This window comes from Dendropsophus ebraccatus, chromosome 4, assembly GCF_027789765.1.
Source record: "Dendropsophus ebraccatus isolate aDenEbr1 chromosome 4, aDenEbr1.pat, whole genome shotgun sequence".
Classification (NCBI taxonomy): Eukaryota; Metazoa; Chordata; class Amphibia; order Anura; family Hylidae; genus Dendropsophus; species Dendropsophus ebraccatus.
In genome coordinates, this window is record NC_091457.1 from 146095147 (window position 1) to 146122157 (window position 27011).

General features: G+C 43.7%; 1 protein-coding gene across 1 annotated transcript in view; it reads left to right on the forward strand.

Annotated features, from left to right (window-relative positions):
• Positions 1-7868: 7868 nt before the first annotated feature.
• Positions 7869-27011, forward strand: part of EP300 (E1A binding protein p300) — a 37217-nt gene continuing 18074 nt past the window's right edge. Inside the window, exons 1-18 of the mRNA XM_069967352.1 lie at positions 7869-8872; positions 15335-15954; positions 18379-18549; positions 19384-19669; positions 20046-20159; positions 20275-20523; positions 20824-20917; positions 21137-21274; positions 21560-21677; positions 21907-22081; positions 22461-22538; positions 22697-22800; positions 22924-23109; positions 23352-23819; positions 24596-24781; positions 25319-25469; positions 25708-25826; positions 26642-26881. Of these exons, the coding sequence (XP_069823453.1) occupies positions 8785-8872; positions 15335-15954; positions 18379-18549; positions 19384-19669; positions 20046-20159; positions 20275-20523; positions 20824-20917; positions 21137-21274; positions 21560-21677; positions 21907-22081; positions 22461-22538; positions 22697-22800; positions 22924-23109; positions 23352-23819; positions 24596-24781; positions 25319-25469; positions 25708-25826; positions 26642-26881 (3585 nt within the window). The 5' untranslated portion in view covers positions 7869-8784. The remainder of the gene's footprint in view (positions 8873-15334; positions 15955-18378; positions 18550-19383; positions 19670-20045; positions 20160-20274; positions 20524-20823; positions 20918-21136; positions 21275-21559; positions 21678-21906; positions 22082-22460; positions 22539-22696; positions 22801-22923; positions 23110-23351; positions 23820-24595; positions 24782-25318; positions 25470-25707; positions 25827-26641; positions 26882-27011) is intronic.

Below are 27011 nucleotides of genomic sequence, written 5' to 3' on the forward strand. Positions count from 1 at the left end.
GGAGACTCAACTGGCCCGCCCATGGTCGTTAGTATCCCTTATGCACACAAACTTCTCCAAGCTGCCACAGACGATAAAGCAGAGTGTGGTGTTTAGGGATACAATTGCAGCATGGAAAACTGGTCGGAAGTTATTCCAGTTATCTTTTAGGGTTAGCAAATATATGGAGCTGTGGGACCATATTGAATTTCAGGAGGGAAATACTAACAAAATGTTTCAGACATGGAAAACTCAATATAGGTAAGGTGGCAGACTTACTACACTCTACAGAGCCCCGGTTGCTTACCTTTGAGGAGTTGAGGGCAGCGAGGGGTCTAGGCCCAGGTCACTTCCTCCCTTACAGACAGGTGACTGCATTTCTTCGGTCGCGTCTCTGCAACTGGACGAAGGAGGTGGGAGTGGGTATGTTAGATGGTTATGTCTATAGCGAGGGGCCATGTCATTCTCTATCCTCTTTATACATGGACGTTAAAACACAAGCACTGACTCAGACATCACTGTCCCTATTTGACTATTGGGAACGCAAATTGGGCAACCCAGATCTAACTGCCCCCATCCTTAAAGGTTGGGCTGCTATACGCCAGGCAGTAATAAATGAACGATGGCGTGAGACGCATTTCAAAATTATACACCACGCCACTTACGGTTTCTCTTTGCCGAGGGCTCCCACAGACCCAAATAGGTTGACAGCATGTCCAAAATGTGCAACTCCTGGGACAGATCTTTTGCATAGCTTACTACAGTGCCCCAAAGTAAAGACCTTCTGGGAACATATTGCAAAGCTTCTGAAAAATAAACTACGTATCAGTTTGGCACTAGAGGCGAGTGAGATAGTACTACATATCTCCCCAGAGGATAAGCCTATGACATATCTAACGCACATATTTTTACTGACGGCGAAACGTTGCCTCCTGGCAAAGTGGTTACAACCCGAACTCCCTACGGTGTATGAAGTATTGGAGCAAATCAAGTTCTTCCTGAAAATGGATCAAATCGAGACAGAACTTCAGAAAGATAAGAAGGTTAAGTCATTCATGGACAAATGGAGGACTTTTGTTAGTGTTTTCCTCAATGCTCGGGAGAGGGAAGCAGTGGTGAAACCCTTCAGATACACAGAGTGGTACTTGAAAGGGGAGTTGGCAGGGTCCTTGGGTAACCTAAAGTTGCCTGCTGGCTCTTGAGATTGGTCCGTACTCCACTTACGGTCAGGTAGCATCCCCTGCGAGACTGGAAAGGGAGGGAAGGGGAGGGATGGAGGGAGGGGTTGGAAACACTGGTTTATGGTTTGTTATGTTTTGAATTGGGAATGGGATTACTTTTTCTGAACTTGGGAAGTATCCCGAGAAATCCAGCTATGTGAACGAATTGTGACACTTGTGTTCAGTGTAAGACGGGATGCTTCCTGCAGAATGCTTATGTTTATGTCTTTGAAAATATAAAATTAATAAAAAGATATTTAAAAAAAAAACAAAAAAACACAGTTCCCCCCCAAAAAAATTAAGCGTGTCATTGCAAAATACAAAGAAAAAATAAGGGCTCATATGGGTTTCTAGGTGGAAAAATGCAAGTGCTATGGCCTTTTAAACACAAGGAGGAAAAACCGAAAACGCAAAAACGAAAATGGGCCCCATCCTTAAAGGGTTAAACTTGCCTTCCTTTCCTAATTTTATATCCTATTTTGTGTTCTAAACATTGTATGTTTACTGATACTTGTTCATATGTACTATAAATTAAAAATATTAATAAAGTACATAAAAATAGGGATCAATAGATAATACAATGGGGGACATTTATTGAGTCTGGCGGGTTTTTTTTGTGTCTGGATTAAAAATGTTCCCACAGCGTCAATGTGCGCACGTAGTGAAACCTATGTTAGTTTAGAGCTGGCGTAGGATTCCTTAGCATTTTTCAGCATGAAAAATGTTAAATTGAGCAGACACAGAGCCCGCATCCCCCACCATTCTGCCCCCTTCCACCCCTCTGGTGCAATGGGCATAGAGGGGTCTGATGCGAAAATTCTCACAACAAGCGTGTGCAAATAAATTTATTCGCATCTGGCCCCTCTACACCAGAAAATGCCCACTGCCCACCATAATAAATGTCTCCCTTGGTCTACTTTTAATGTACTACACTTTTCTTTCTTGCAAATAAAATATATGCTGACTAAATGTTATTTTCCATCTATCAATATGGGTTCTATGGATGCCCCCCCCCCCCAGTCTCATGATATCTCTGTACATTATTATTGTTTTGCTATGGGATTTCATTTGGATTCTTGTATTTTCTTAGCTGCTCTCATTGAACTTTATGACTAAGGGATGAAAGCCATCATTGTAAAGACTTGCTCGGAATTGTTTATGTACCACAGACTGCAATGGATTTTTAATTAATACAATGCCTATGGCCAGCTTCATACTTAAAGGGGAACTCCAGGTAGAGGTTAAAAAAAATGAAACTTCTGCAGAAGCATAATGCATTAATTACTTATCCATCCCAGTTTTGAAACTACTAAAGATCCATTTGTTTTGGGGTTTTTTGTTCTGTATTGTGTTTCTGTACTTCCTGGTTGGGCAGTTCCCAGAATGCAGTACTGGTTCCAGAATGCAATACTTCTCCTCAGCTGTTCATCACAGTCCACAGTCCTTGCAACAGCTGCTTCTGGCCGGTCAGAGATGGAAAATCACTCAGGGGATTGAGGGATCCAGCCCCGCCTCCTGTGACATCACGCCCTGCCCCCTGTCTGCATCATCAGCCTGTGCCCAGCAAACACACACAATGTGAGACAGAGGCATGGAATACTTGTCTTCTAAGGTGGGAGAGCAGTGGGGGTAGGAGACAATGTGAATTGGCACAGAGGCCATTTTTCTTTACTTCCTGGATTTCTATCAGCTACCAGTGTGGCAGAACCGCACAGATTCGGTAATACATTATATAGACACATCTTTATAACTTTTAATATACTTTTAATAGAAATTTTTTTTTTCTTATGTGGAGTTCCCCTTAAAAAGGATCAGCACGGTGGCTTGGTGGTTCACACTGTAGCCTTGCAGTGCTGGAGTCCTGGGTTCAAATCCCACCAAGGGCAACATCTGCAAAGAGTTTGTATGTTCTCTCCGTGTTTGCGTGGGTTTCAGATAGTTTCAATGACATACAGATAGGTGAAGTGCTGCGGAATCTGTGTGCGGTATACAAATAAAAGCATTATTATTATTATTATTATTATTATTATTATTATGTCAGATGATCAGGGCTAATATGGGAATTCCCATTATAATCTAATAGCCACACTGTAACTGGATGGATGGTGGGGCCCTGTTCTAGAGACTGATGCAGGTCTCAGATGGGGGATTCACATATATCCAATGTTTATGGAACGTCCTGTGGATACAAAGTAAACGTGAGAGATAAGAAAACCCTTTAATGCACCTGAAACTTGTAACATGTTCTATAGTAGAAATTAGTTCTCAAATGCTGATCTCTGCCGCCTCTCTATATGAGATAAGATTCTGCACAGACATATACCTGGACTGTGTAGCTCAAATATATATATATATATATATATATATATATATATATATATATATATATATATATATATTAGTTAATGTAATAGTAGCAGCACACTGCATCCAAGTGTGTTGGTGCCAGTTAGTAGGGTTATGGATAGAATGAAATCTCCAACAGCACTCCGGTTGGTAGATACAAAACTTCATGGTTTATTACATATAATGTGAATACAGCACAGCAACAAACAGGTCTATGTGTGAACCTGTTTGTTGATGTGCTGTAATTATATTATATGGAATGCAGTTGGAGATTTCATTCCGTATATATATATATATATATATATATATATATATATATATATATATAAAATCAACATACCCTACAAACTTCACAATGGAAGAAAAAACACATAAAAAGGGTTAACAATAAAAGATTCTGGCCCATAAGAGCTTATAGTCTAATGGTTCTTTTAGACGGAGCGATAATACGCCCAATCGATCGTTTAACGATTTTAAGGCAACAATATTCTTAAATCGTTTGAAAAAATCGTTATTGCGATCGTTTTAAGATCACTTAAGCCCATCTCACACATAGGGTAAATCTGTGAAAAACTGTTTACACGAAACGATATGCGAATTTTCAGCGAACGACTAAGGACGATTTGAGAACAATTTGAAAGGTCACGATAAACGATTAATCACTCATCGCTTGATCGTTCGCTGTGTTTACACGAGCCGATTATCGCTCAAATGCCATCGTTAACGTGAAAATTTGAATAATTGCTCCATGTAAAAGGACCATTAGGGCTGTCTTATACATTGGATCCGTATTTATTATTATTTATTTTCAAAGTGCCCTTCAATCCAGAGTGTTGTCCAAGTGATAGGGGTGACAGAATGTTACAAGATCAAAAAACACAGTGCATGAAGAAGGGAAATGGCAGACTGGTACATGGGGATAGAGGACCCTGCCTGCGAGGGCTTAGGCTATGGTCACACGTACCATACTTTACTGGCTGGGTCACGAAACGGCCAGTCTCAGAAAAGATCATCCCGGCCGGCACTGTGGTACCGGCCAGATGATCTTTAGCGCCGCTGAGTTCTGATGCGGGCCCACTGCACACAATGGAGCGTACAGCCAGAGCCGCTCGCTCCATTGTGTAAACTGACAGAGTTATCTGTGGCTGCTATTCAGTCAGTTTTCTAAGGCGCCGCTAGGGATCCTGGCCGGAGTGTATACTAAGGGGGACGTTTATTAAGTCCGGCGTTTTCTGCGTCAAACTTAAAAATGTCCCCGCAGCTCCGGAGATTTATGTAGAGGCGCACTGCAGGAAACCTACCCTAGCTCAGAGCTGGAGTAGGTTTTCTGCTTATTTTTTTGGCAAAAGAATGATAAATTAAGCGGATCTTGAGTCCGCACCCCCCTCCCCACCCACTCCCCACACTCTCCCTGCCCCCTGGTGTATCGGTCGGAAAATGGCTCGATGCAAATAATTTATTTGCAAAACAGCCATTTGCGAATAAATTTTTTTGCATCAGGCCCATTTCTGACAAAAAATACGCATTTTAGCCTTGATAAATGTCCCCCTATGTGTATACACTGGCCTGGATTCCCTCAGCCTGCAGCACTAGGTAAGTACCGCAGAAATTTCTGCGGAACTGACGTAGTGGGAACAAAGCCTTACAATGTAAGAGGTACTGGGAGAAAAACAAAAGGTAAGGTGCAGCCAGTCAAAGTGTGGAGCAGAATTATTGTAGGTTGTAGCCTAGTTTGAAGAGATGGGTTTTCAGGATGAAGGTCTCGATGGTGGATGAGAGCCGGATATGTCGGGGTAGTGAGTTCCAAAGTATGGGGGAGGCTCGGGAGAAATCTTCAAAGCGGTTGTGTGAGGTGCGAACAATGGCGGAGCACAAAAGGAGGTCATTGGAGGATCGAAAGTTGCTTGAGGGACGGTAGCGGGATATCTGGTCAGAGATATATGGAGGAGACAGGTTGTGGATGGCCTTGTACGTCAGGATCAACAATTTAAAATTCATTGGGCAATGGGAAGCCAGTGAAGAGATTGGTTGAGGGGAGAGGCAGAGCGAGGGGAAAGGCGGAATCGGGCAGCAGAGGTGAGAATAGACTGGAGGGGAGCAAGGGTATTAGATGGAAGGCCAGAGAGGAGGATGTTACAGTAGTAGTGTCGCGTCAGAGTCGAGAAAAGAGCGGATCTGGGAAATGTTTTTTTGAGGTGAAGGGGGCAGGAGGTGGTCAGGGTCTGAATGAGCAGTTTATCACAGAGTAGAGTAGAGTGACATGTTGACCCCAAGGCAGCGGACCTGGGTGTTAGAGTGCTTTAATATAGTTATTGTTTTGTTATAATCATGTCCACCTTTCCCTTCTTCCCTCCTGAACCTTATTTAGTCCTTTCACATATTTAGGCTGTGTTCCCACTACAGGATCATAGCAGGGAAAGGCAGCATCTCGTAATATTGACGGCCACAAATAACTATGATGATCCATCAGTATTTCGAGGCGGTCGCCTTTCTCTGTAGTGGGAACATAGCCTTAAAGTAGGGATGGGGAACCTTCGGCCCTCCAGCTGTTGCAAAACTACAATTCCCATCATGCCTGGACAGCCGATGCTAAAGCTTCGGCTGTCCAGGCATGATGGCAATTGTAGTTTTGCAACAGCTGGAGGGCCGAAGGTTCCCCATCCCTGCCTTAAAGGATTCGATCATGTCCCCCATTTCCCTTCTTTCCTCCAGACTCCAGATTTAGATCCTTTATGCTGGGTTTACACGTAGCGATTATCGTTTAGATTAGCGTTTAGACGGAACGATATATCATACAGAAAAATCTTTTGCGATCGCTTAAGCCCATCTCAAACATAGGTTAAATCGGTGAACGACTGTTTACATGGAACGGTCTGCGATTTTTTTGCGAACGACCAACGACGATTTGAGAACATGTTCAATGATCAAAATGAACAATTTCTCGCTCGTCGCCTGATCGTTCGCTGCGTTTACACGTACGATTATCGTTCGAATTCAAACGCTATCGTGCAAATTCGCACGATAATCGTTCCATGTAAACGCAGCATAAGGCTATGTTCACACTACGTAAAACTACGGCCGTAGTTCTCTCCGCAGAACTACGGCCGTAGTTTTGAGGAGTTGAACATAGCCTTATGTGCAATGGGATCCCGGCCGGAGCGTACACACATCGTATACGTTCCGGCTGGGATCCCATGCGGCGCTGGAAAAAACTGCAATGTCGGTTTCCTGCGGCCGGAATTCAGTGAATTCTGGCTGCAGAAAGACCTGTCAGTTCACACAGTTGCTTCACTGTGGGCTATGGGAAGCTCTGATGCGGGCACGCGCTGATGCGCCCGCATCAGAGCTCTGCGGCTGGACAGATCATCCGGCCGGTACTTAAGTACTGGACGCGATGATCCGAGCACAGACCGGCCGTTCCGTTCCGTCTCTGGACCCTTTCTATTTTATCAGTATCTCTTTGTAGGTGAGATCTCCAGAACTGGACACAGTATTTCAGATGTGATCTCACTAGATCTCTATACAGCAGGATCACAATCTCCCTCTTCCTATAAGAACCGTGTCCTGCGGCTCCGCACACGTCTGCACTGAATCTCCGCAGCGTAAGGCTATGTTCACACAACGTATATGTTCGTAAAACCACGGCCGTTCTACAACGACCGTGATAATTACGAAAAATAGCCTTTGCTGCCTATGGGTTCCTGGAGGGTGCGTACACACATAGTATACTCATTTTTTCTTACCGATTCCCTATGGAATTTGATGGGAACCGCGACCCAAAATCAGCGCAGTTATTTATACCTGTGTGAACGCTCCCCTAAAAACGTATCCTCAAACCAAAGCCTTGTGTAGTCTTATAATCATTGTCCACCGATCTCCTGAACTACCTCACGGAATCCCCATCTCTGTATGTCACCTCACTCCGACTTACCAGGGTGACTTATAGATATGGATGGATATATACAGAGATTTTTTTTTATTTTTTACACAATGCAACGATCATCGGCCAAAGCGTTTATTTTCAGCCGAATCATATGGCGGAAGGAGGAACGAAGAAAAAAAAAAAAACTAAGGCTTTTTCCACCTCCCCTTTAAGAAAAGAGACCCGGCCCGTGACACAACCAAAGGCTCCGCAGTGAATCGACCAATCAGAAGCCGCGCTCGGCGTCACGTGCCCCCGAGTGCGCCCCGAGTCCGGGGGGTTCATTGTGTGAAGCGACCAATCAGCGTTCGCCTTTCGAAAGCCGTCCCTACCTTGGCGTGGCTCCTCCCCCGCCTCGAGGGGGAGGGGGCGTGTCCCTTCCTTACTATCGTGTTGCGTCGTTTCCGGCCGCTACTGCCGAAGCTTCCCTGAGCGGAGTGAAGAAACAACAGCCGCCATTTTGTTTGTGTGTGAGGGACGGAGCCCGGACTTGAATTGGATACGGAGCACAAGCCGCCGTGAGCCCGGAGGAGGCTGAATGAGAACGGGCACGTTTCCTGGTCATCCGCTGTGGAGCCCCGAGCTCTGAGTACCGGCTCCAGCCCGAGCCCCCTCCCGTGTTCATCCTCCCTGGCCACCCGGGATACCGCTACCGCTTAGATCCCTAGAGAGCCTCGGCGGCGGTGGAGGCAGGGACTCCGGGCACTTCCCCCTCCGCTCTCATCCGTTGTTGCCGAGCTGAGTGCGCTCCGGGGCCGGCCAGCAGCGGGAGAGGCCGCGGAGGAGGCTGGAGAACAATCCCCTATCCCTGGGAGATAATTGAGGCGGCCCATCATCATCCTCCTCCTCGCCGCTCCTGGCGGTTCCTCCCGCGATGTAAGCCCCTGGAGCCGCGCTTACCGAGTCTATTCACGATGCCGCCCTCTGACGGGGGGAGAGACCCGGGGCTTCTGCGTCTCTGATTTTTTTTTTTGATTTTTTTTTTTTTTTGTGCGCCTAGTTAGCCGAGAATTGGCGCAAAGTTGCACTAGTTTTTTTTTTTTTGTGTTAGGATGATGTCTCCGGCGGAGAGGCCCGCGTCCCGTGGCCCGCTCAGCATCGGCAGCTCTCCCCGGGGGGATGGGGCGTCTGAGCACCTGAGGGCCCGTTACCTGTGCGGTTTGTGAGCACCCCCCTCTCCTCCTTTGCGTTTCCCCCCCCCACCCCTCCTCTCTCCAGACATTAGATGAGTCCTCTCCCAGCCGATCAGTGTGTGTTGTTGTAGTGATTGCCGTAAATCAGAGCTTTGGAGCACGACTATAAAACACTTGTGCAGCCATGGCCGAAAATCTGGTGGATCCGGGGCCGCCCTCAGCCAAGAAGCCCAAGATCTCGTCTCCTGCCCTGTCTTCCAGCGACGGTCCAGGTAAGCCGCAGCATGGGGGACCGAATCCCGGGGTAACCTCATAGTTGGCCGCCAACACTGCTTGAAGAAATTGGCAGTTGCCCATGGCAACCAGTCATGGCACAGATCTCTGATTGGCTGCTGCTCCTAGCAACTGGTTAGACCTCAGCTCTGCGCTGTGATTGGTTGTCAAATCCGAGCCAAGCTTTCATTTTACCAGAATGTAAAAAGCCGAGCTCTGATTGGTTTATTGCACGTCGGGTAGATTAGAGCTGGTTGCGATATGTTAGCATGAATTAGAGCTGGGTTTTTACTGGTTAAGCCACTTTGGGTAAAATAGTTGCGCTGTGATTGGGTATGTCTAATCGCATAGAGCCACACTGTGATTGGATGTTGGGTTAAATGAAAGCTGTTTTCATTGGTTACTATGCGTTATGTCATCAGAGCTTGACTTTCATTGGTCAAGCTACTCAGGTAAGATTTGTGGACATACCTGTAAACTGCGCTGTGATTGGTCGATACGGGTTACATCAAATCAGTGCTGAGCTGCCCAGTGTAACCTATGGCTCTTTAACTGTTGCCAAATGACCACTCCTCTCTGTCAGAGCACAATAGGGGTGGTAGTTTTGCAACAGTTGGAGGGAACGTCCACTTAACCCATAGTTGACCAATCATCGCACCCACCTTTTAACCTGAGCGACCGATTACATCTTATTTTATCATTCGTACTCATAGGTCATAGTGAGAAATCACAGCACAGCTTTGATTTTTCCCACATAATTAAAACACAAGCTTTGATTTGATGTTATCCGTAACAACCAATCACAGCGCAGCTCTCATTTCACCCCCCCCAGTGGTTTACGCCAAATCCGAGCTCGGCTTCAGTCTCTTAGACTGTGCTGATGGGTCCTATGTGCAACTTGGGGGGGAAAAAAGAGAAGTCTATACCGAGGACTTGTATCCTATGTCCTGGCGAGGAGACAAAGAGCTTCAGTCCAGTTTTTCTTTCAGTTTGAGGCTCCATACAGTTGAGCAGTGTGCATATTCCAGTTTATAACCAATAGATTTTATTTTTTTTTGTGGTTTTATGTTAGGCCTAATGACTGTGTTATGATCCACATGTCAACAGCAGAAGGTGTATACAGAAAGGGAAAATAACCAATCAGTGCAGGCCTCATGGGAGCTGCAATCTGATTGGTGGCCGTGACACCTGCTGCTCCTCCTCCTTTAGGGTGATCATCCCCCCCCCCCCCCCTATAGTGGTAAATCAGTGTAGCTGGGACAATGTACTGTACAGGGGGTCTGGACATGTTAGTTACTGTTAGGCCTGGATTACACTGCCACATGATTGATTCTAACCATTGGGTGACAGCTGGCGTCCACAGGATTCCATACAACTCCGGGTATTGATTTGGACTGCAGCTGAAGATCAGTAGTTAAATTGAAGCTAGTAAATGGTAGTGTAGCCCCGGCCTAAAGTGCGGGGATGTAGATATATTCAGATCCTGGCGTGTAAGGGTCGGCAATAGAGATGAGCGAACTGGGTTTGGGTTCGCGTCCATCCGAACCTGAACGTTCGGTATTTGATTAGCCGGGGCTGCTGAACTTGGATAAAGCTCTAAGGTTGTCTGGAAAACATGGATACAGCCAATGACTATATCCATGTTTTCCACATAGCCTTAGGGCTTTATTCAACTTCAGCAGCCACTGCTAATCAAATGCCGAAAGTTCGGGTTCGGATGGACTCGTGCATGCTCCAGGTTTGCTCATCTCTAGTCGGCACACATGTACTGATAGGTTACCCATGGAGTCTATACCAGTGTTTCTCTATAGCAGAATTACAGCCTTCATTGTCCCCTGCCTTATTTTGCAGCTATCCAGCTGTTGCAGAACTACATCTCCCATCATGCTTTGTCGCTTCCTGGGTGTTGGAAAACTAAAACTCCACCTCCCATCATAATAGCAGTGGTAGCTCTGCAACAGCTCGGGGGCCGTAGGTAGTGATAGTATAGATTGTTGGCATCCACCTCTGTGATGAACATACTTGACGTATATGGACTTGTTATAAAGGCGGCACAGGATTTGGCAGCAGATATTCCCTTCAATGTTTCTACTTCAGTTCCTGGTTTATAGCCTGCACTTTAGTATTAGGCCATGTTCACACAGTGGTTTTTAGGCCCCATAAACAGACTTGTCTATACAGGCAGTGTGAGCCTCAAATTCTGAAGTCCTTTGTTTTATGGGAGTTTTTTTTTGGCACTATATATTTTTTTACATTGTATGTAAGTGATGTCATTGTAGTTATCAGGGTTTTGATGAGTTGATATGCAGAACATGACCATGTTACTTTATGTTGTGCAAAATGTAGCATATTGTGCAATGTAAGAGGAATTACAATGAAGTGTGTTGTGTAAACGGGGATACAAAAGTCTCCGCATTTGTCCTTTATTGTCTGTGGCCAGGTTGGGCCACTGTTATGGGCAAAATGGCCTAACTTATGTATGGCAGGACCATCACAATGAGTGTTCTCCAAGCCATAATTCATTCACTCATCGCTCAGCTATTATATGCATATGATATGCATAAGATCCTTAAGACCCCAGGGAACGAAACATTTTTGGCTTTTATTTCTAAAAGACTTAGCTACTACTCATATTTCAAAATGGAGAATTAAAAAGAAACAATTATTTCCATTCAAAATGGTGTAGATTGCAAAATCCGACTAGCCAGAGTTTGTGGGTTTCTTTCCTTGGTTTCTTTATTGGTTACATTTTCACTCTAGGCCAGGGATGGGGAATCTTCAGCCCTCCAGCTGTTGCAAAACTACAATTCCCATCATCCCTAGACAGCCGAAGCTTTAGCTTCGGCTGTCTAGGGATGATGGGAAGTGTAGTTTTGCAACAGCCGGAGGGCCAAAGGTTCCCCATCCTTGCTCTAGGTATTGGCAACCTATGAGCCTGGTGTTCTAGATAGATGTAAGATCGTCCAAAAGGCAGGGGACGGAAAGTTTTCTTGGTGCATCGATTTTCCCAGTTTTCAAACTCTTTACCTAAAATTGTTGCATGGCCGGCGGCTGTAATTTTATTTTTGAATAGCCTATGCTAAGGACTGCTATCTGTGTGTGAACAGTGCTGGCTCAACCATTGGCCCTTTAGTAATATTGGGAGAGGGGAGTACAGATCATGTTAGCCACATACACCAAGTACAGCTCACCGGAAGACCATAGAGTCCCAGCGCAGAGATAGAGAGAGATATATATACCATATAAACCTGAGGCTCTCTCATAATGCTTTGAGTATTGTGATGGCCCTGCGATGTTGGATTTGCAGGGACGTTACTCTGGTACTTTGACGTTACTAAGCTTCCACAGTGTATGAGCTGTAGTCTGTCTCCCGTGTTCTTGGATTCAGTGTGAAGCATCTGCGGCAGAAAGTCTATTCTGATGGCTCAGAGCTGCACAGGGAGATCACATACTCAGACTTCCCTCCTCTCATTTATAAGACCTGTCTTCACAGTCCAATGTGTTGCGGACGTCGCATGGAAAATCAGCAAATTTTAGTACAATTTGAGAACCAGGTGGAAAAAAACAGATTTGAGAACAGCTTTTGGTTACTCTGTTCCACAACATGCTCCATTCCTATAGAGAGGCAGATCAGCAGTCATGTGCAAGTTAGTCTGTTTCGACTTGGTGCCGATCTTCACAACACACTTACTCCATTAGGGATTATTTACGTATCACATCCAAAAGTGCTGTTTATTGGCCAATTGCTGGGATCGTGTGGCCTTAAAAATCATCAGCTTCTTGTCTCCCTGTGTTCAGGGGACGTATGGCCGACAGTGATAGAAGTGGTGGTCCTCACAGTTATTGAAAGGCTGAATAGACAAGCACAGATTTGCACCAGGCTGCCTGTATGATAGGAATCTAAGTAGAATTATACTCTGCAATTGCTGCAAGTGGCATACATTTCCTTAGATATCTTTGTTGTACATGTATGTGTTTGAGCGACGTCCGCAATGATCAGGAGGGTGCGTAGTCGGCCATGGTGAGCCTCTCCAGCTGTGATCTCAATGTGAGAGCACTGCTCCTGCTCCGAAACCATATGTCACATCAGACACATAAGAGTTCCCCAATTATCATCATAATAATCATCTAGTCTGTAAAGCTTAAAGAGTAAAACTCGCGTATAACTTATCTGATCAAGTAGTCACTGGCCTGAAGTCTTTTTTTTTTCTTATTTTTAGGCTACTAAAAATGAAGGGGAAAGAAAGCAGCACACTCTGGATAGCGTAGTGTTAAACTATAACTTCATTAAAAAAAAACATAAAAACCTTCAGTTTTTTTAGAGCCTTTTATTTCATTTCAAGCCAACTATTCGCCATAAAAAGAGGCTAAGGTGGCAGCCCATTCTCATTTTTGTGCTTTTTGTTTCCCCCTTTCCTTAAATTTTGCAGTGTACGAGGCTTGTTTTTTGTGAGGCCAATTGTACTTTGTAATGACACCCTTTAATTTATCATATGTACTGCGGAGCAAAGTTAAATATATATTTTGCGTAAAAGTAAAAAAAGAGACAATTTTGTATCTTCTGGGGTCACTCTTTTTTTTTTTTTTTTTTTTTTTTGTAGTTTGTAACATTATATGAAAATCTGCCTGCAGACAAAGACTCACCCCCCCCCCCCCCCCCCCCCCCCCCCCCCCCTCTTAATATTTTTTTAAGCAAAATTTGCATGAAGCATTTTATTTATTTTTATCCGAATATTGCTGCATCCTCTTCTGGGCTTTATTTGTCCTTTGATTTTTCATGTGTCTTCAGGGTACAAACCCACACACCGTATACGCAGCTTATTTACTGCTGCGATATGCAGCAAATACGCAACAAATACGCAGCAGATTAGATCTAAATAACTGAACACAGCATCAAATCTGCACCACCAAATCTGCTTCAAATCTGCTGCGTTTTTGCTGCGTATCTGCTGTGTACACGGTGTGTGGGTTTGTACCCTCAAAGTGTTAATGTAACCCTTCCTAAGTGTATTTGCGGTTCTCCACACCACCCACAAGCTTAGATGCTTCACAGGTGATATAAACCTCACGTGTCTTCTTTCTGCTCTAAAATCACTTTATTTAATCGGTGGATAGTGTCACCTAGGCGGGGCTTCATGATAGTTTGGCCCTCTTCCCAGCCAGGAGATGGGGCCCAAGTGCCATGTCGACAGTGTTAAACAATGAAATGAAGCGAGAGTAAAGGGGCTGACAGTATCACTTTAAGTGGATTTTGTTTTTATTCTACCATTGTTCAAATCAATCAAATAAGGTTTGTGTGAGCCGACACATGCTCTTTTGAGGTTCTGTTCACACATCTAGTAAGTTAAGTTAATCATTCTGGTGCAATAGTCCACTCAAAAAAAAAACAAAAAAAAAAAAACCTTAAATGTGTTACTAAACCTATGAAATCTCTCGGGATCTGTAACAGTGAAAGGTGGTTTCCTGCTTTTTCCTCATTGAAATTTGTTGATCTTGCACCGATCGCTGCTGATCCAGGAGTTATAGCTTAGGGTACTATTACACAAAGCGATTTTTCGACGATTAACGATAAACTCAAACGACCGCTATGGTGAACGATCTGAAATAGTTTACCCAATTACACGGAACGATGATCGTTACTTATGATCGTTCTTGCGGTTGTCCTGTCGTCGCAAGTGTGAACGACGTCTTGTTACGTGCAAAAGATTTGCAAACGATCAACGATAAAAATAGGTCCAAATTCTATTTAACCTCCAATGATTTCTCATTGGTCGTTTAATCATTGTCTGCTATTACACTTAACAATTATCGTTGAAATCCGAATGTTTTTCGAACCATAATAGTTCCATGTAATACCACCCTTAGTCTTAGATGACACAATTGTAAGATTCCGCTACTGTGTTTGGATGGATGGTTCGGCCGTCTATCTCTGTTGCGGTTTGGTATTGATTATAAACCTCACGCGTGATGTAACTAACCTGTTAGGGAAGCTTTATAGCTTATATCTTCTATACCACCCATTGCTTCCAAATTCTGGTATCCCCGTAGGAGTTTTCTGTTTGATCTCACTGTGGTCTGTAGGTTAGCAAAAAGCAGGGGCAGTGGATGTTCATATGTAATGTTCTGTTATAGGAAGCACCCAGTTTAGGGTTGTGCGGGCCCTCCTCCTTTTCAATTGGATGTTCATATGACAACTGTGTGCTTGCTGGGTGATTGTCACCCTGCTGCTGTTCCTAGTGATAGTGATAATCCTAGTTTTATCACTGTTGGCAAAATCTGACAATGAAACCTTCTTTATTAAGTGGACAGATGTGTTTAGGCACTGGGTGTTCTCCTCCCTCTTTCGGTATACTAACCTCTTCTGATTGTAGTGCTGGTCTGTATGTGATATCTGCTAGCTAGCATTTTCCTATTGTGTGATAATGGCAATAACCTTTTGCCTTTTTTCCCCTCCTTTTTAGATTTTGGGTCCTTATTTGACCTGGAGCAAGATCTGCCTGATGAATTAATAAGCTCCAATGAATTTGGCGCAAGCAATGGTGGGGAGATCGGTCAGCTGCACGCCAGCATGGGCATGGTACCCGATGCAGCTGCCAAACACAAGCAGCTTTCAGAACTTTTACGAGGTAGTAGTACAAACATGAGTATGGGTCTGGGGCAGCAGCCACAGACCAGCCCAGGTATTGGACTTCTCAACAACATGGTGAAGAGCCAAATGGGTCAAGCTGGATTGACGCCCTCAAGTTTAGGTATGGGAGGTAATGGAAGCAATCCCGGACAACCCACTCAAGGCCTAAATCCTTCCTCAGCTGGTATGATGCCTTCCCTAAACAACCCAATAAATCAACCTAGAATGGGTATGAACACGGGTATGATGCAAGCTGGAAACGGACAGAATATGATGCAGGGGCAAATGATGAACGGCTCACTTGGGGCAGGAAGGGGGCGACCTGGAATGCCCTACCCGAACCAAGGCATGGGCAGTTCTAGCAACATTTTAGCAGAGACTCTTCAACAAGGGGGGCCAACAATGGCAGGACAGCCAGGAATGAGAAGCCCACAGCCAACCGCCATGAACAAGGTAGGCCGCTTTACTTTTTTTTTTTTTTTTTTTTCTTTTAGCATTGTGTGTCTTGTCTCAACCAGTCTTGGCTTATAGTTTTATAAGAATTGCTTTGAAGATTGCATGTAAAATTTAAAAAATTTTTTTTTTGTGGTTAAAGGGGAAGTTTACCCAAATGCATGAAGGGGGAACCTGTCATCACTTTCATGCTGCCTGAACCCCCAGACATTGGTGTGGTCCCTTTATTAATATGTTTGTAGATAGGGACGGATCTATCATTTAAAGCTGCTGGGACAGGGAATTCAGACTGGTTCAGGCAGCATGAATGTGATGAAGGCTTCTTTTTAAAGCCCATACATTACTAAATTAGAAGCAAGTCGAAAAACTTCACTAAAGTTATATTTTAGGCAGGTCATTGATATGGTTGGGCTGTATGGGATTTATATGTCAGGGCACCAGCGAGAAAAGGCGTGCTGCACTTTTAGTTCTGCAAAATAAATGTGTATCTTTGGGAAATGGACTGGATGGAGTCAATAGTAAATTACTAGAGATGAGCGAACCTCGAGCATGCTTGAGTCCATCCGAACCCGAACTTTCGGCATTTGATTAGCGGTGGCTGCTGAAGTTGTATAAAGCCCTAAGGCTATGTGGAAAACATGGATATAGTCATTGGCTGTATCCATGTTTTCCAGACAACCTTTATCCAACTTCAGCAGCCCCAGCTAGTCAAATACCGAACGTTCGGATGGACTCGAGCATGCTCGAGGTTCGCTCATCTCTATAAATTACCTTTGGTCCATTAAAATTATTGGGTGTGCATTGGTACTTCTTGCCCCTTTTTTCTTCCAAATTTACAGAGACCACATCCGGATGGATCATATTTGTCTAACCTGCTGATAGTTCCCTTTTAAATGCTGTTAATGATAATCCACTGAGATGTTAAATATACTTTTTAGAAGTGCACTACCTGGTGTCTTAAGTGTATAGCGAGGTGTACATCTCCCTACTGAGTTAGGTGCCAGAGGGGACACTTGTTAAGTTTCCCTTCAACACAGGTAGCTGGTTGCATAGTCATTCTTTATACACTGTAGTTCAGCCAATAGAAATAGCTTCTGTTGTTGCTTACCTGCTTCTTTTCTAGTGGTCTGCACGCTGTGAATATTACACAATATATGCCTTAAAGGAAACCAGTCACCCCGGGCAGCCCTCCCAAACCCACGCCACCCCTGGACAGGGCCCCACATGCATATCCGGCATGTCCCGCTGCTCATCCTGCCACGGAGATCTAGCCACGACTTATCTCCGCGCTCAATTTGCAAATGAGAAGCGTTGAGACTGATGGCCATAGGAAATCACATCTCCAATGATTTCCTATGGCCATTGCTCCCATCTTCGCTCATTTGCATATTGAATGCGGAGATGAGCTGCACTGGGAGCGGGACATGCGGGTATGTATGCGGAGCACTGTCCAGGGGTGCGGTGGATTTGGGCGGCCTCCCCGGGCAGCCCCCCCCCCCCCCCCCCCCCTCATCTTCAGGGAAAGTAAAAAGGGACTAAACTGAACTGCCAGAGGCTGAAGTAGATTGCTTCTGTGTGGAGCCAACCTGCTGTAGCATCAAGGAGGACACATAGAAGCAATACATGATGCTAGAACCACCTAACAATTCTGGACCTTTTTAATGAGGATGATTTGTTCCATTCATAATGGTGCCGATCCTAGTGATGTGTTTTTTTTTTTTTTTTTTTTGGGTTTTTTTTTTCCGTTCAACAAATAGTTTGTTGAAATAGTGTAAAAATGAAAAAGACAGTAAAGCGAGGGGACCACCGTTGTTTTATTTTCAGTAATGACGACTAAGATTGAGATGTTTGAGTGCATTTTGTTATGTGCATTTCTGATATGCTTTTTAGACAATGTAAAATAAGGCTAGGTTTACACTACGTTTTTGCAATCCGTTTTTTGCAAAAACAGATGCGTGTGTGCATCTGTTTTTGATCCGTTTTTCCATTGAATTCCACTATAAAGAAAAAAGGATTTTTTTTTTTAACTTACAGAAAAAAGTAGTCAACCTTAATTTCGTGTCCGTTAAATAAAAAAAACAGATTCATTTTGATCCCTTTTTTTTTCTTTTTTTTTTTATAATGGAATTCAGTGGAAAAACGGATCAAAACGGATGCGCACACATGAATCCATTTTCTTCCATCTGTTTTTCATCCGTTATTTGCAAAAAACGGAATGCAAAATCGTAGTGTAAACCCAGCCTAAGGATCCTACCCAAATGAAGACACATTGTCCGGGTGTGTGTGATATACAAATTTCCTGGTGCCTAGCTGGTCTTCATGTAGGCTTTCTGCTTGTGATGCCTCTGTTGGTGTTTTTACCTTCTGTCACATTTGTGAGATTGTGTTTGTATTGTTAATAAATGTTACACTTGTGAATTCCAGCTTGGAATAATGAACAACCCTAACCCCTATGGGACAAATTATGGTCAGAATACCGGTCCCCAGCTGGGAACTCCAGGGCTTGCTTCCCAAATGCAGAACAAATCAGCTCTTCAGAACAGTCTGAACCAGTTTTCAATGGACAAAAAACCGGGACCTGGCATGCCAAATATGGTGAGTGTACAGAACGCTTTGTAGCAGAGACCAGTACACCGTGCTTCACTGCACTGATTGCTACCCCTTCTGGCTTTTGCTACTATCATCCAGAGCCAGTAGCAAATCCCCATAGAAAACCTCCTGCTTTGGACAGTTCCTGTCACAGACAGAGGTGGCAGCAGAGAGTACTGTGTCAGACTGGAAAGAATACATCACTTCCTGTCGGACATACAGCAGCTGATAAGTACTGGAAGACTTAAATAGTAAACTACAAATCCAGTTGATTTGAAATAATTTTTTTGGCTGGAGTACCCCTTTAAATAGAGCTGCATGACTTCTGGTTGCACCTCATGTATTGTACACCAACCTCCAGTATATGATAGAGTAGCACATTTTCTGGGCACACTGTTCATATGTCGGATGGGCTCTGCTCCCCTTTGTCTGTTCCATTATTAATTACCATATTGGTTTCTAGTTTCACATCTAGTGGGAAATCCCTACTATTCTATAAGCTTTAGCTCCCCAGCTGTAAAGGGGTTTCCAGGACTTTCCATTAATGGCTCTTCCTACAGAATGTGTGGAGATGTGCGTGGTAGAAGGTGAAGTAACTGCAGCGCTCGCACAACCACAGCAGCTCTTTCTGTCTAACCCCCTTTCTCTATGTGCGGTTCTCTGCACCATCCACAAGCTTAGATGCTGCACATGTAATATATACCTGTATAACACTGGTCTGTGTCTTCTTTCTGCTCTAAAATTACTAAATTTCATTGGTGTACATTGTGCAACAGTTATCTTTTATATCTAACAGGTTTAACCTCAAATTCTGTTTTTGTTCTGTTTTTTTCTCCTTAGGGTCAACAGCCATCTACTCAAGTACCACAAGCCAACCTTGTCCAAGCATCCCCTCAAGGTATGGGCACTGGTGCAGCACAGGGGATTGGCTCAGGAGCCCCAACAGCAGATCCTGAGAAGCGAAAACTGATACAGCAACAGCTGGTTCTTCTATTGCATGCCCACAAGTGCCAGAGACGAGAACAAGCCAACGGTGAAGTGCGACAGTGCAATTTGCCCCATTGTCGCACCATGAAGAATGTCCTGAATCACATGACCCATTGCCAGGCTGGAAAATCATGCCAAGGTGGCTTCTTTGTTTGATGCTAATTAATAACCTCCAGTGTACCTTGCTTTAAAAATTGTTGCCAGGGATGGAAAAATAGGTTATCCACTTCTACCTTGGTTCCCCCTGTTGCTTACCTCACTAACGCTCTCTGGTCACCACTTTTTCTTGGTTGTGGTCATGTGCAGACCCCACAGGAATCACTCCACTTTGGAGTCAGCAAGTCACAGGCAGCAGGGAGCGTTGCTGCAGCGGGGGATCCCAGTAGTCGGAACTCCCGCAGTAATATATATAGCCTATTCCTCACATATAAAGGGATATGTTTTCAAGTTGCAATGCCCCTTAATGACCTTATTAATTTTTTTCACATTTGCTTTTTGTTTTTGTTTTTGTTTAGTTGCACATTGCGCCTCTTCACGACAGATAATTTCTCACTGGAAAAACTGTACAAGGCATGACTGTCCAGTATGTCTGCCTCTGAAGAATGCAGGGGACAAACGCAACCAACAATGTATGTACAGTGACATTATGACGTTTTCTGACAGCATGTTTTTTTTTTTACTCTGTTTTTAGTAATTTTAAAAATCTTTTTTTTTTTTTTGTTTTTTTTTTTCTCCACTTGGCAGCTTTACTTGGGAGTCCACCAGTGTCTTTAGGTACTGCTGGCAGCGTGGGAACAGTTGGTAATGTTGGCCAGCCTCCTGCTCCGTCACTAAATCCTGCTAACCAGATTGATCCAAGCTCCATAGAACGGGCGTATGCTGCCCTGGGATTACCGTATCAGGGCAGCCAACTGCAAACACAGTCCCAGACGCAAGTGAAGGGTCAGCAATCGGGACAGTCTCCTCAGGGGATTCGCTCTATGAACTCTATGAGTAAGACCCATTATTGTATTGGATAAAGGGAAATTTAAAATGTCTTACTGTGATGCAGTGCAGCAGGCCCCATTCCAGAATGTAGTCGGCCACTGACTGCCAGGGCAGCTTCCTTTGCTGGATTCAGTAGTGTGATCTGATGTGGGATTTGTTCATTGATTCATATGCTGAGGGTTTCCAGTACTGTTAGTAATATATACATAATGCGTTACTACTGTGCAAAGTATTAATAAAATTGCTCAACATTATATTCTTCTAAGAGTTGTACAAAACTGATTCCCCTCTCTTCTTTTTGCGTAGATGCTAGCTCCATAGGAGTGAATGGTGGTGTTGGTGTCCAGGCTTCTGGTTTGCTTCCCGACTCAATGCTTCATCCAGGGATGAACACTCAGAGGTAAGTGTGCAAGTTGCTTTATTGACCACCAGCTATTCCTCCTATACACATGTTAAACACAAATTTTCATCCAAACACCCAATGTAGCCATAGCCAGTCTCGTGTTTTACCTTGAGTTAACATTTTGGCTATTAAGTATTTTTTTTTTTTTTTTTTTTTTAAGGTGTAGTATGTTGATATTTCAGTGTATAATCTAGGAACTGTACCCTTATCTTGTAGCGTAATGATGGGTGATGGCGGCAATGTTTCCAATTTGGGATCTATGCCTACAGCAGCTCCTCCGTCTAGCACTGCAATAAGGAAACCCTGGCATGAAGATATAACACAGGACTTACGGAACCATCTAGTTCACAAATTGTAAGTATCAGAGAACAGTATAATGTAAGGTAGTCAAAGGTTATATGAATGAAGTTACATTAGATACAATGAGATTATCGTACCGTGCAACAAGCATGGATTCGCTGTTCCCTTTTAAGCTTCATTAATCTAATGATCTTCTATGTAGTTACAGTAAGAAAATAGATTTTTTTTTTTTGGTTGAATTTCTTAATTTTAAAACTTAGGTGGAAGGTTTTTTTTTACTTGAAACGTATCTTTTCAGAAAAGCATATTTTATATTTGGATGTTTTTTTTCTATTCTAGAGTTCAAGCCATATTTCCAACCCCTGACCCTGCAGCGCTAAAGGACCGACGGATGGAGAACTTAGTAGCTTATGCCCGCAAAGTGGAAGGCGATATGTATGAATCTGCAAACAGTAGAGTAAGTCATTCCTATCCTACTTTATAGATCAGTCATTAAAAAAAAACAACAACAATGTAACACTCCATTACTAAATGTAATGGCTCCTTTTGCCGTAACAAAACTTCTTTAAAGCAAGTCTTTGCTATCCACCATGAATGTGTAAAATAGAAAATACATGTTATAATCTACATCATGCTGTGCTTTGACACCATGGAGCTTATCTTTTTCCTCCATTCTTTTCCCAAAGGCCGAGTACTACCATTTGCTGGCTGAGAAAATCTACAAGATCCAGAAAGAACTTGAAGAAAAACGTCGCATTAGGATACAGAAGCAGCATCTAATGCCCAATACTCCTGGCATGCCACCTGCAGCAATGAATCAGGGCTCGGGGATGCCCCCGGCACAGCCTGTTATGGCCACAAGTAGGTTTCTATTTTGCCTTTTTTCCTCCCACAGTAGAAATTTTTTTTAAAAAATAATAAAATCCCGGCTCCAGGCAAATGTTAGTTTTTGCATAGTGATTTATGGATGTATTCACCCACAACATCAGCCATAGGAGCATGGGTGCTAGTCACGTTCGGTCTTGGCAACACCATGGACAACTTGGGGCCCCTTAGAGGTCTTTATTGCTGTCCTTCCTAGGTGCATTTGCACATATGTTGACATATCTTTTTTTCACTGTTAATTCTAGTAAAATATACTTTGAGGGCTGTAACATGGCTGCTGCTTATGCGCCTTTAAAGTGTGTGGGAAAAATTGTCTCTTATATGTATTGAAACAAACTATCCTTTTGCTGTATAGATGGCCCTGTACAAGATCCAAACATGATGCGTGCTAATGTCCCCAATCAAATAGTGAATCCTATGCCAAACCAATCAGGTAAGTGTTGACCAGTATCTTTGCCCGCACTGTCAACTTTTACTATCATGGCAATTGACATTCAAGCATTAAGAAAAAAAAAGTTACAAATGGCATAAAATTCCTCTTTTGCTATTAAGATACTATCTCTAAATCCCTCCACCTGATTTTGATTGCAGTTATGAACCAGTTCGGTCCAGTAGGCATGCCCATGCAGTCATTGGTACAGAGGCAACAGGCACCACTAACCCAACATCAAGGACCGTCTGCACCCATGAATCAGGTTAGTTATTACGAGTGATTCCTCTTTCTCTGTAGCACCCTGTTGATTCGTAGATTTGCGTGGGGAGACTTTGCACATTTTATATAATGAATAATTGAGAATTGCACCTTCTGTTCCCTGTAGATGGCGTTTCCTTCCCGTATGCCACAACCGACAGGCATGGCACAGCCTGTGCAGAATCAGTTCATGTCAGCCAGTTCGTTTCAGGCGTCTTCTCCTGTGATGAATAGTGGTGGAATGAATACTAGTAACTTAAATTCCTCTAGTTTACCTGTACCGCAGCCGACTGGACAGAACCCACCCGCACAGGTAGGGCCTCACTATTTCTGTTCAATTACATTGTCATGTTTAAGAATGTGAAGGAAGTGATCACATAAAACAGGCAGTGGATCCAGCCCTATCTTGCATGCCGACTTTGTTACATATTTTGTAGGGTGTCAATGTGACAGGCCTGCACTAAAAATGTCTCCTTAATACAAGCCCATTTTGTGGAGCCACTGAGCTCTGCAGCACCATACATCTCTTAAGTTTTACTTTGTGTTTCATTTTAGGCCCAGATGCCAAACATGGCTCATCCTGTGAGCTCTCCTGCCATACCTCCTCCAGGGTCATCTGGAAATCAGCTCCATTGCCCCAGTAATATCCAGACCCCAGTTCATCGCAACTCACCATCACCTGCCCCAAGCCGCACACCAACACCCCATCACACCCCGCCAGGTCTGGGATCCCAGCAGCCATCAATCCCTTCTGAGCCTTTAATGTCATCGGCACCATCCTTGCCTCAGATGCCATTACAGAACAGCGAGAGCCCCACTCCTCCCCCTCCTCCACAGGCACCCCCTTCCTTGCCAGTGTCAACCCCCGTCATTCCAGCTGGTGAGCAATCAGTTCCTACACCACCACCACCCCAGCAGCTAGCACAGCCACCTTCAGCAAGACCTCCTTCTCAACCAAATTTATCGACACCAGTTTCAACCCCATCCGCACCACCACCGTTACAGCTTCATCCAAGCACTCCGGTAAGTCTGCTAAGGTAGTTTCATTGTAATCTTGCTGCAATGGATCATACGAATTTGGGTGTCCTTGTAAATCAGTACAATATTTCAGACCATACTGTGCCTATTATCCTGTATGTGTAGTACATGTGCTCTGAGGGTTGCATGCCATGTCTGTACGGCAGGTGCTAGTCCAGTCCTAATGCTGTGCTTTTAATAGGTGCAGCACAGTGTGCCACCATAGTCTTGAGGACACTTTGATGGGACTTATTAGTGTCAGCTTACTCCTTATGGCTTGTCACCACTTTAATATACTTGGGTCAAATAGAATACTTGTAGTGACTAGGAGGATGGGGGGGGGTCCCTTCCCTTTTCTACAATCTGCTCATTGCATTGTCACAACTTTCTTCCTCTAAGGTCTGGACTACACAGACACTTTGTAGCTCAGTTGATTTGAACTATAGCTGCAGGCCAAACTAGTACAGTGAGGTGTATGTGATCCTGTGTCATTAGATGGTTAATATCAATCGATAATACTACAGAAAATGTAAATTTAGCCCAGGTTAAGTTATTTAGGTATATGCCTTAGATTTTACATGTATACTATACTCCTCTGACCTATGGCTGAAATTTAGCTCACAAAAAAGTAGGCCACTGCTGAGTCACAGGATGATTGTGGTTCTTCAGCAGATCGCCAAGTAGTAGAAAAGAATGTAGTATAGAATCATTTAGTATTGACATATAACCTATCCAGTATGGTCCTTGGCATGTAGTACAAATTGTTTTTTTCTATCAAACAGCTTTCCCAACAGCCAGCAGTTATCGAAGGACCCCCATCCAATCCGCCATCTGCTAGCAGCCCTGATATGAGTTCTCAGCAGCCGGCTAGTGAGCAGATACTCCCAGAAGTCAAGATGGAGATAAAACAGGAAGAACCGGCGGTGGAAGCTGAGCCCATAGCTGAGCCCAAAGATGAGAAACCTGAGGTAGGTGCTTCCTTTTGCCTAGTTTTGGAGAACTTGAGGGTGTGTGCTGCAGGAATGGTTTTGAAAAGAGGATAGATCTCAGTCTTTCCTTTATGACCTGATCCCTGTTTATAGTCTGTTCCTGCTTTTGGCTTCAACGATCTGTCAGATAAATCTCTGTGTAAACGCAGCATTACGTAGCTTTGGGAAGCCGTATAGCGTCCTATGTTTGACATGCTGGTGCTGCCCCTAGCATTTAGTTGCTTTTATTTTACACTTTATGGCTAGGTTTACTGTTCCTTTTCTAATTTACTCTGCAAGTGTTAACATCTGTATCAGAGGTTTCATTAGGCCTCTATTGCAGATCATGTGGTACTATTTTGTCAGGCAATATGCCACCATGACTGTAATGGGGTCCATCGGGCACCATCGGTGTCCAGTCTTCATCATCTTGCTGTAGATTTAGGAATATTACACTATCCCAGTTAAAACTCTTTTGCCAGGGAGATCGCTGTATCCCAAGCATGATGTCCCCTTTTTTTAAAAATCTTTTATAAGGAGAAACCTGACATTTCTGCTGAAGAAAGCAAACCTGAGCCAATGGAGCCAGAAGAAAGTAAAGAAGTAAAACAAGAAGTAAAGGAGGAGGATGACAAGTCTGGCATTTCTGCTGCACAGTCTTCTCCTACTGGACAGTCAAAAAAGAAGAGTAAGTAAAACAAATCGCCTATTGTTCCTCTGAATATTCCCAATAAAATAGACACTTAGAATGTGGTATAACTAGATCAATGGGAAAATTTTTCAGGTGTTCTTGATGTGGGTGTATAATATGGCTGTGAATACACCCAGCAAGGCTTTTTAGTATCTGGTTGTTTCATTACTTGCTGTTTATTGTCTTGCTGTTAAAATGCCCATTTTCTTCCATTTTTTTTCCTTCCCCTCCTAAGTTTTTAAACCTGAGGAACTACGGCAAGCCCTCATGCCCACACTAGAGGCATTATACCGCCAAGATCCAGAATCCCTTCCATTCCGGCAACCTGTAGATCCACAGTTATTAGGAATCCCGGTAAGCTACATCATATCTAAACTTATCCTGTCATGTTATCTGCTGTGATAATTTGTGATCAGATTTTCTGCTATCCTGCTGAATATTTGTTAGCGAGACAGGATGAATCAAAGGGGAGCGGTAATGCAAAATATTACCTTGCAGATAGATAGATCTGCTTAGATGCTGTACATATACATCTTTAATGAATACTCTCCAAACTTGTTTAACTTTCTACTTAAATGCACTGGAATAATAAAAAAATTGCACTTGACATAGCCTATAAGTTTACAAATGTTTATAGTAGGGGTAAGATGTCTTGTTTCAAGTTGAAAGTGCTAGATCAGGGGTAGGGAACCTTGGCTCTCCAGCTAATGCAAAACTACAACTCCCATCATGCCTTTAGCTTTGGCTGTCCAGGCATGATGGGATTTGTAGTTTTGCAACAGCTGGAGGGCCAAAGTTCTACCACTGCGATAGATGTATGCACCACTTAACCTAACTGTAGCCAAGCTGTAGTCATAGATCACAGCTCTGCCTTTATATAGCTGAGCTAATACCAATGGACAGAGTAGGATCTGAGCGAAATGGAAAGGATGTTAGATTAAATAAAATTGAGATAGTAGAGATAAAAAATGAATGTATTGTATGTTTAGCTTGCATTGGCCGCTTTTGCTTCTTTTAACTGGCTTTGGCTTACAGAAGTGACATTGGTACGTGCATCTCAGTAGCGATAGGATTGTGCTTTGCTTTTTGTTTTTTTGCTTTGCATCCTCACAGGTCAGTAATGCGTTATATAACTTCTTATGATTCAGAAAAATACCTCTGTCCTGCAGGATTACTTCGAGATCGTGAAGACTCCTATGGACCTATCGACTATAAAACGCAAGTTGGACACGGGGCAGTACCAGGAACCATGGCAGTATGTGGAAGACATCTGGCTGATGTTTAACAATGCCTGGCTGTACAACCGGAAGACATCTCGCGTTTACAAGTACTGCTCAAAGCTAGCCGAAGTGTTCGAACAGGAGATCGACCCGGTCATGCAGAGTCTGGGATACTGCTGTGGCAGAAAGGTTGGTAGAACTTTTTTTACCTTCCTTTAACACTACATGGCCAGATTCTTATTGTAGGATATGTGGCCAAATAGTAGTGTTGTACACTTGTTTAATGCAGGTACTACTAGTACCTAGATTTTATTTGCAT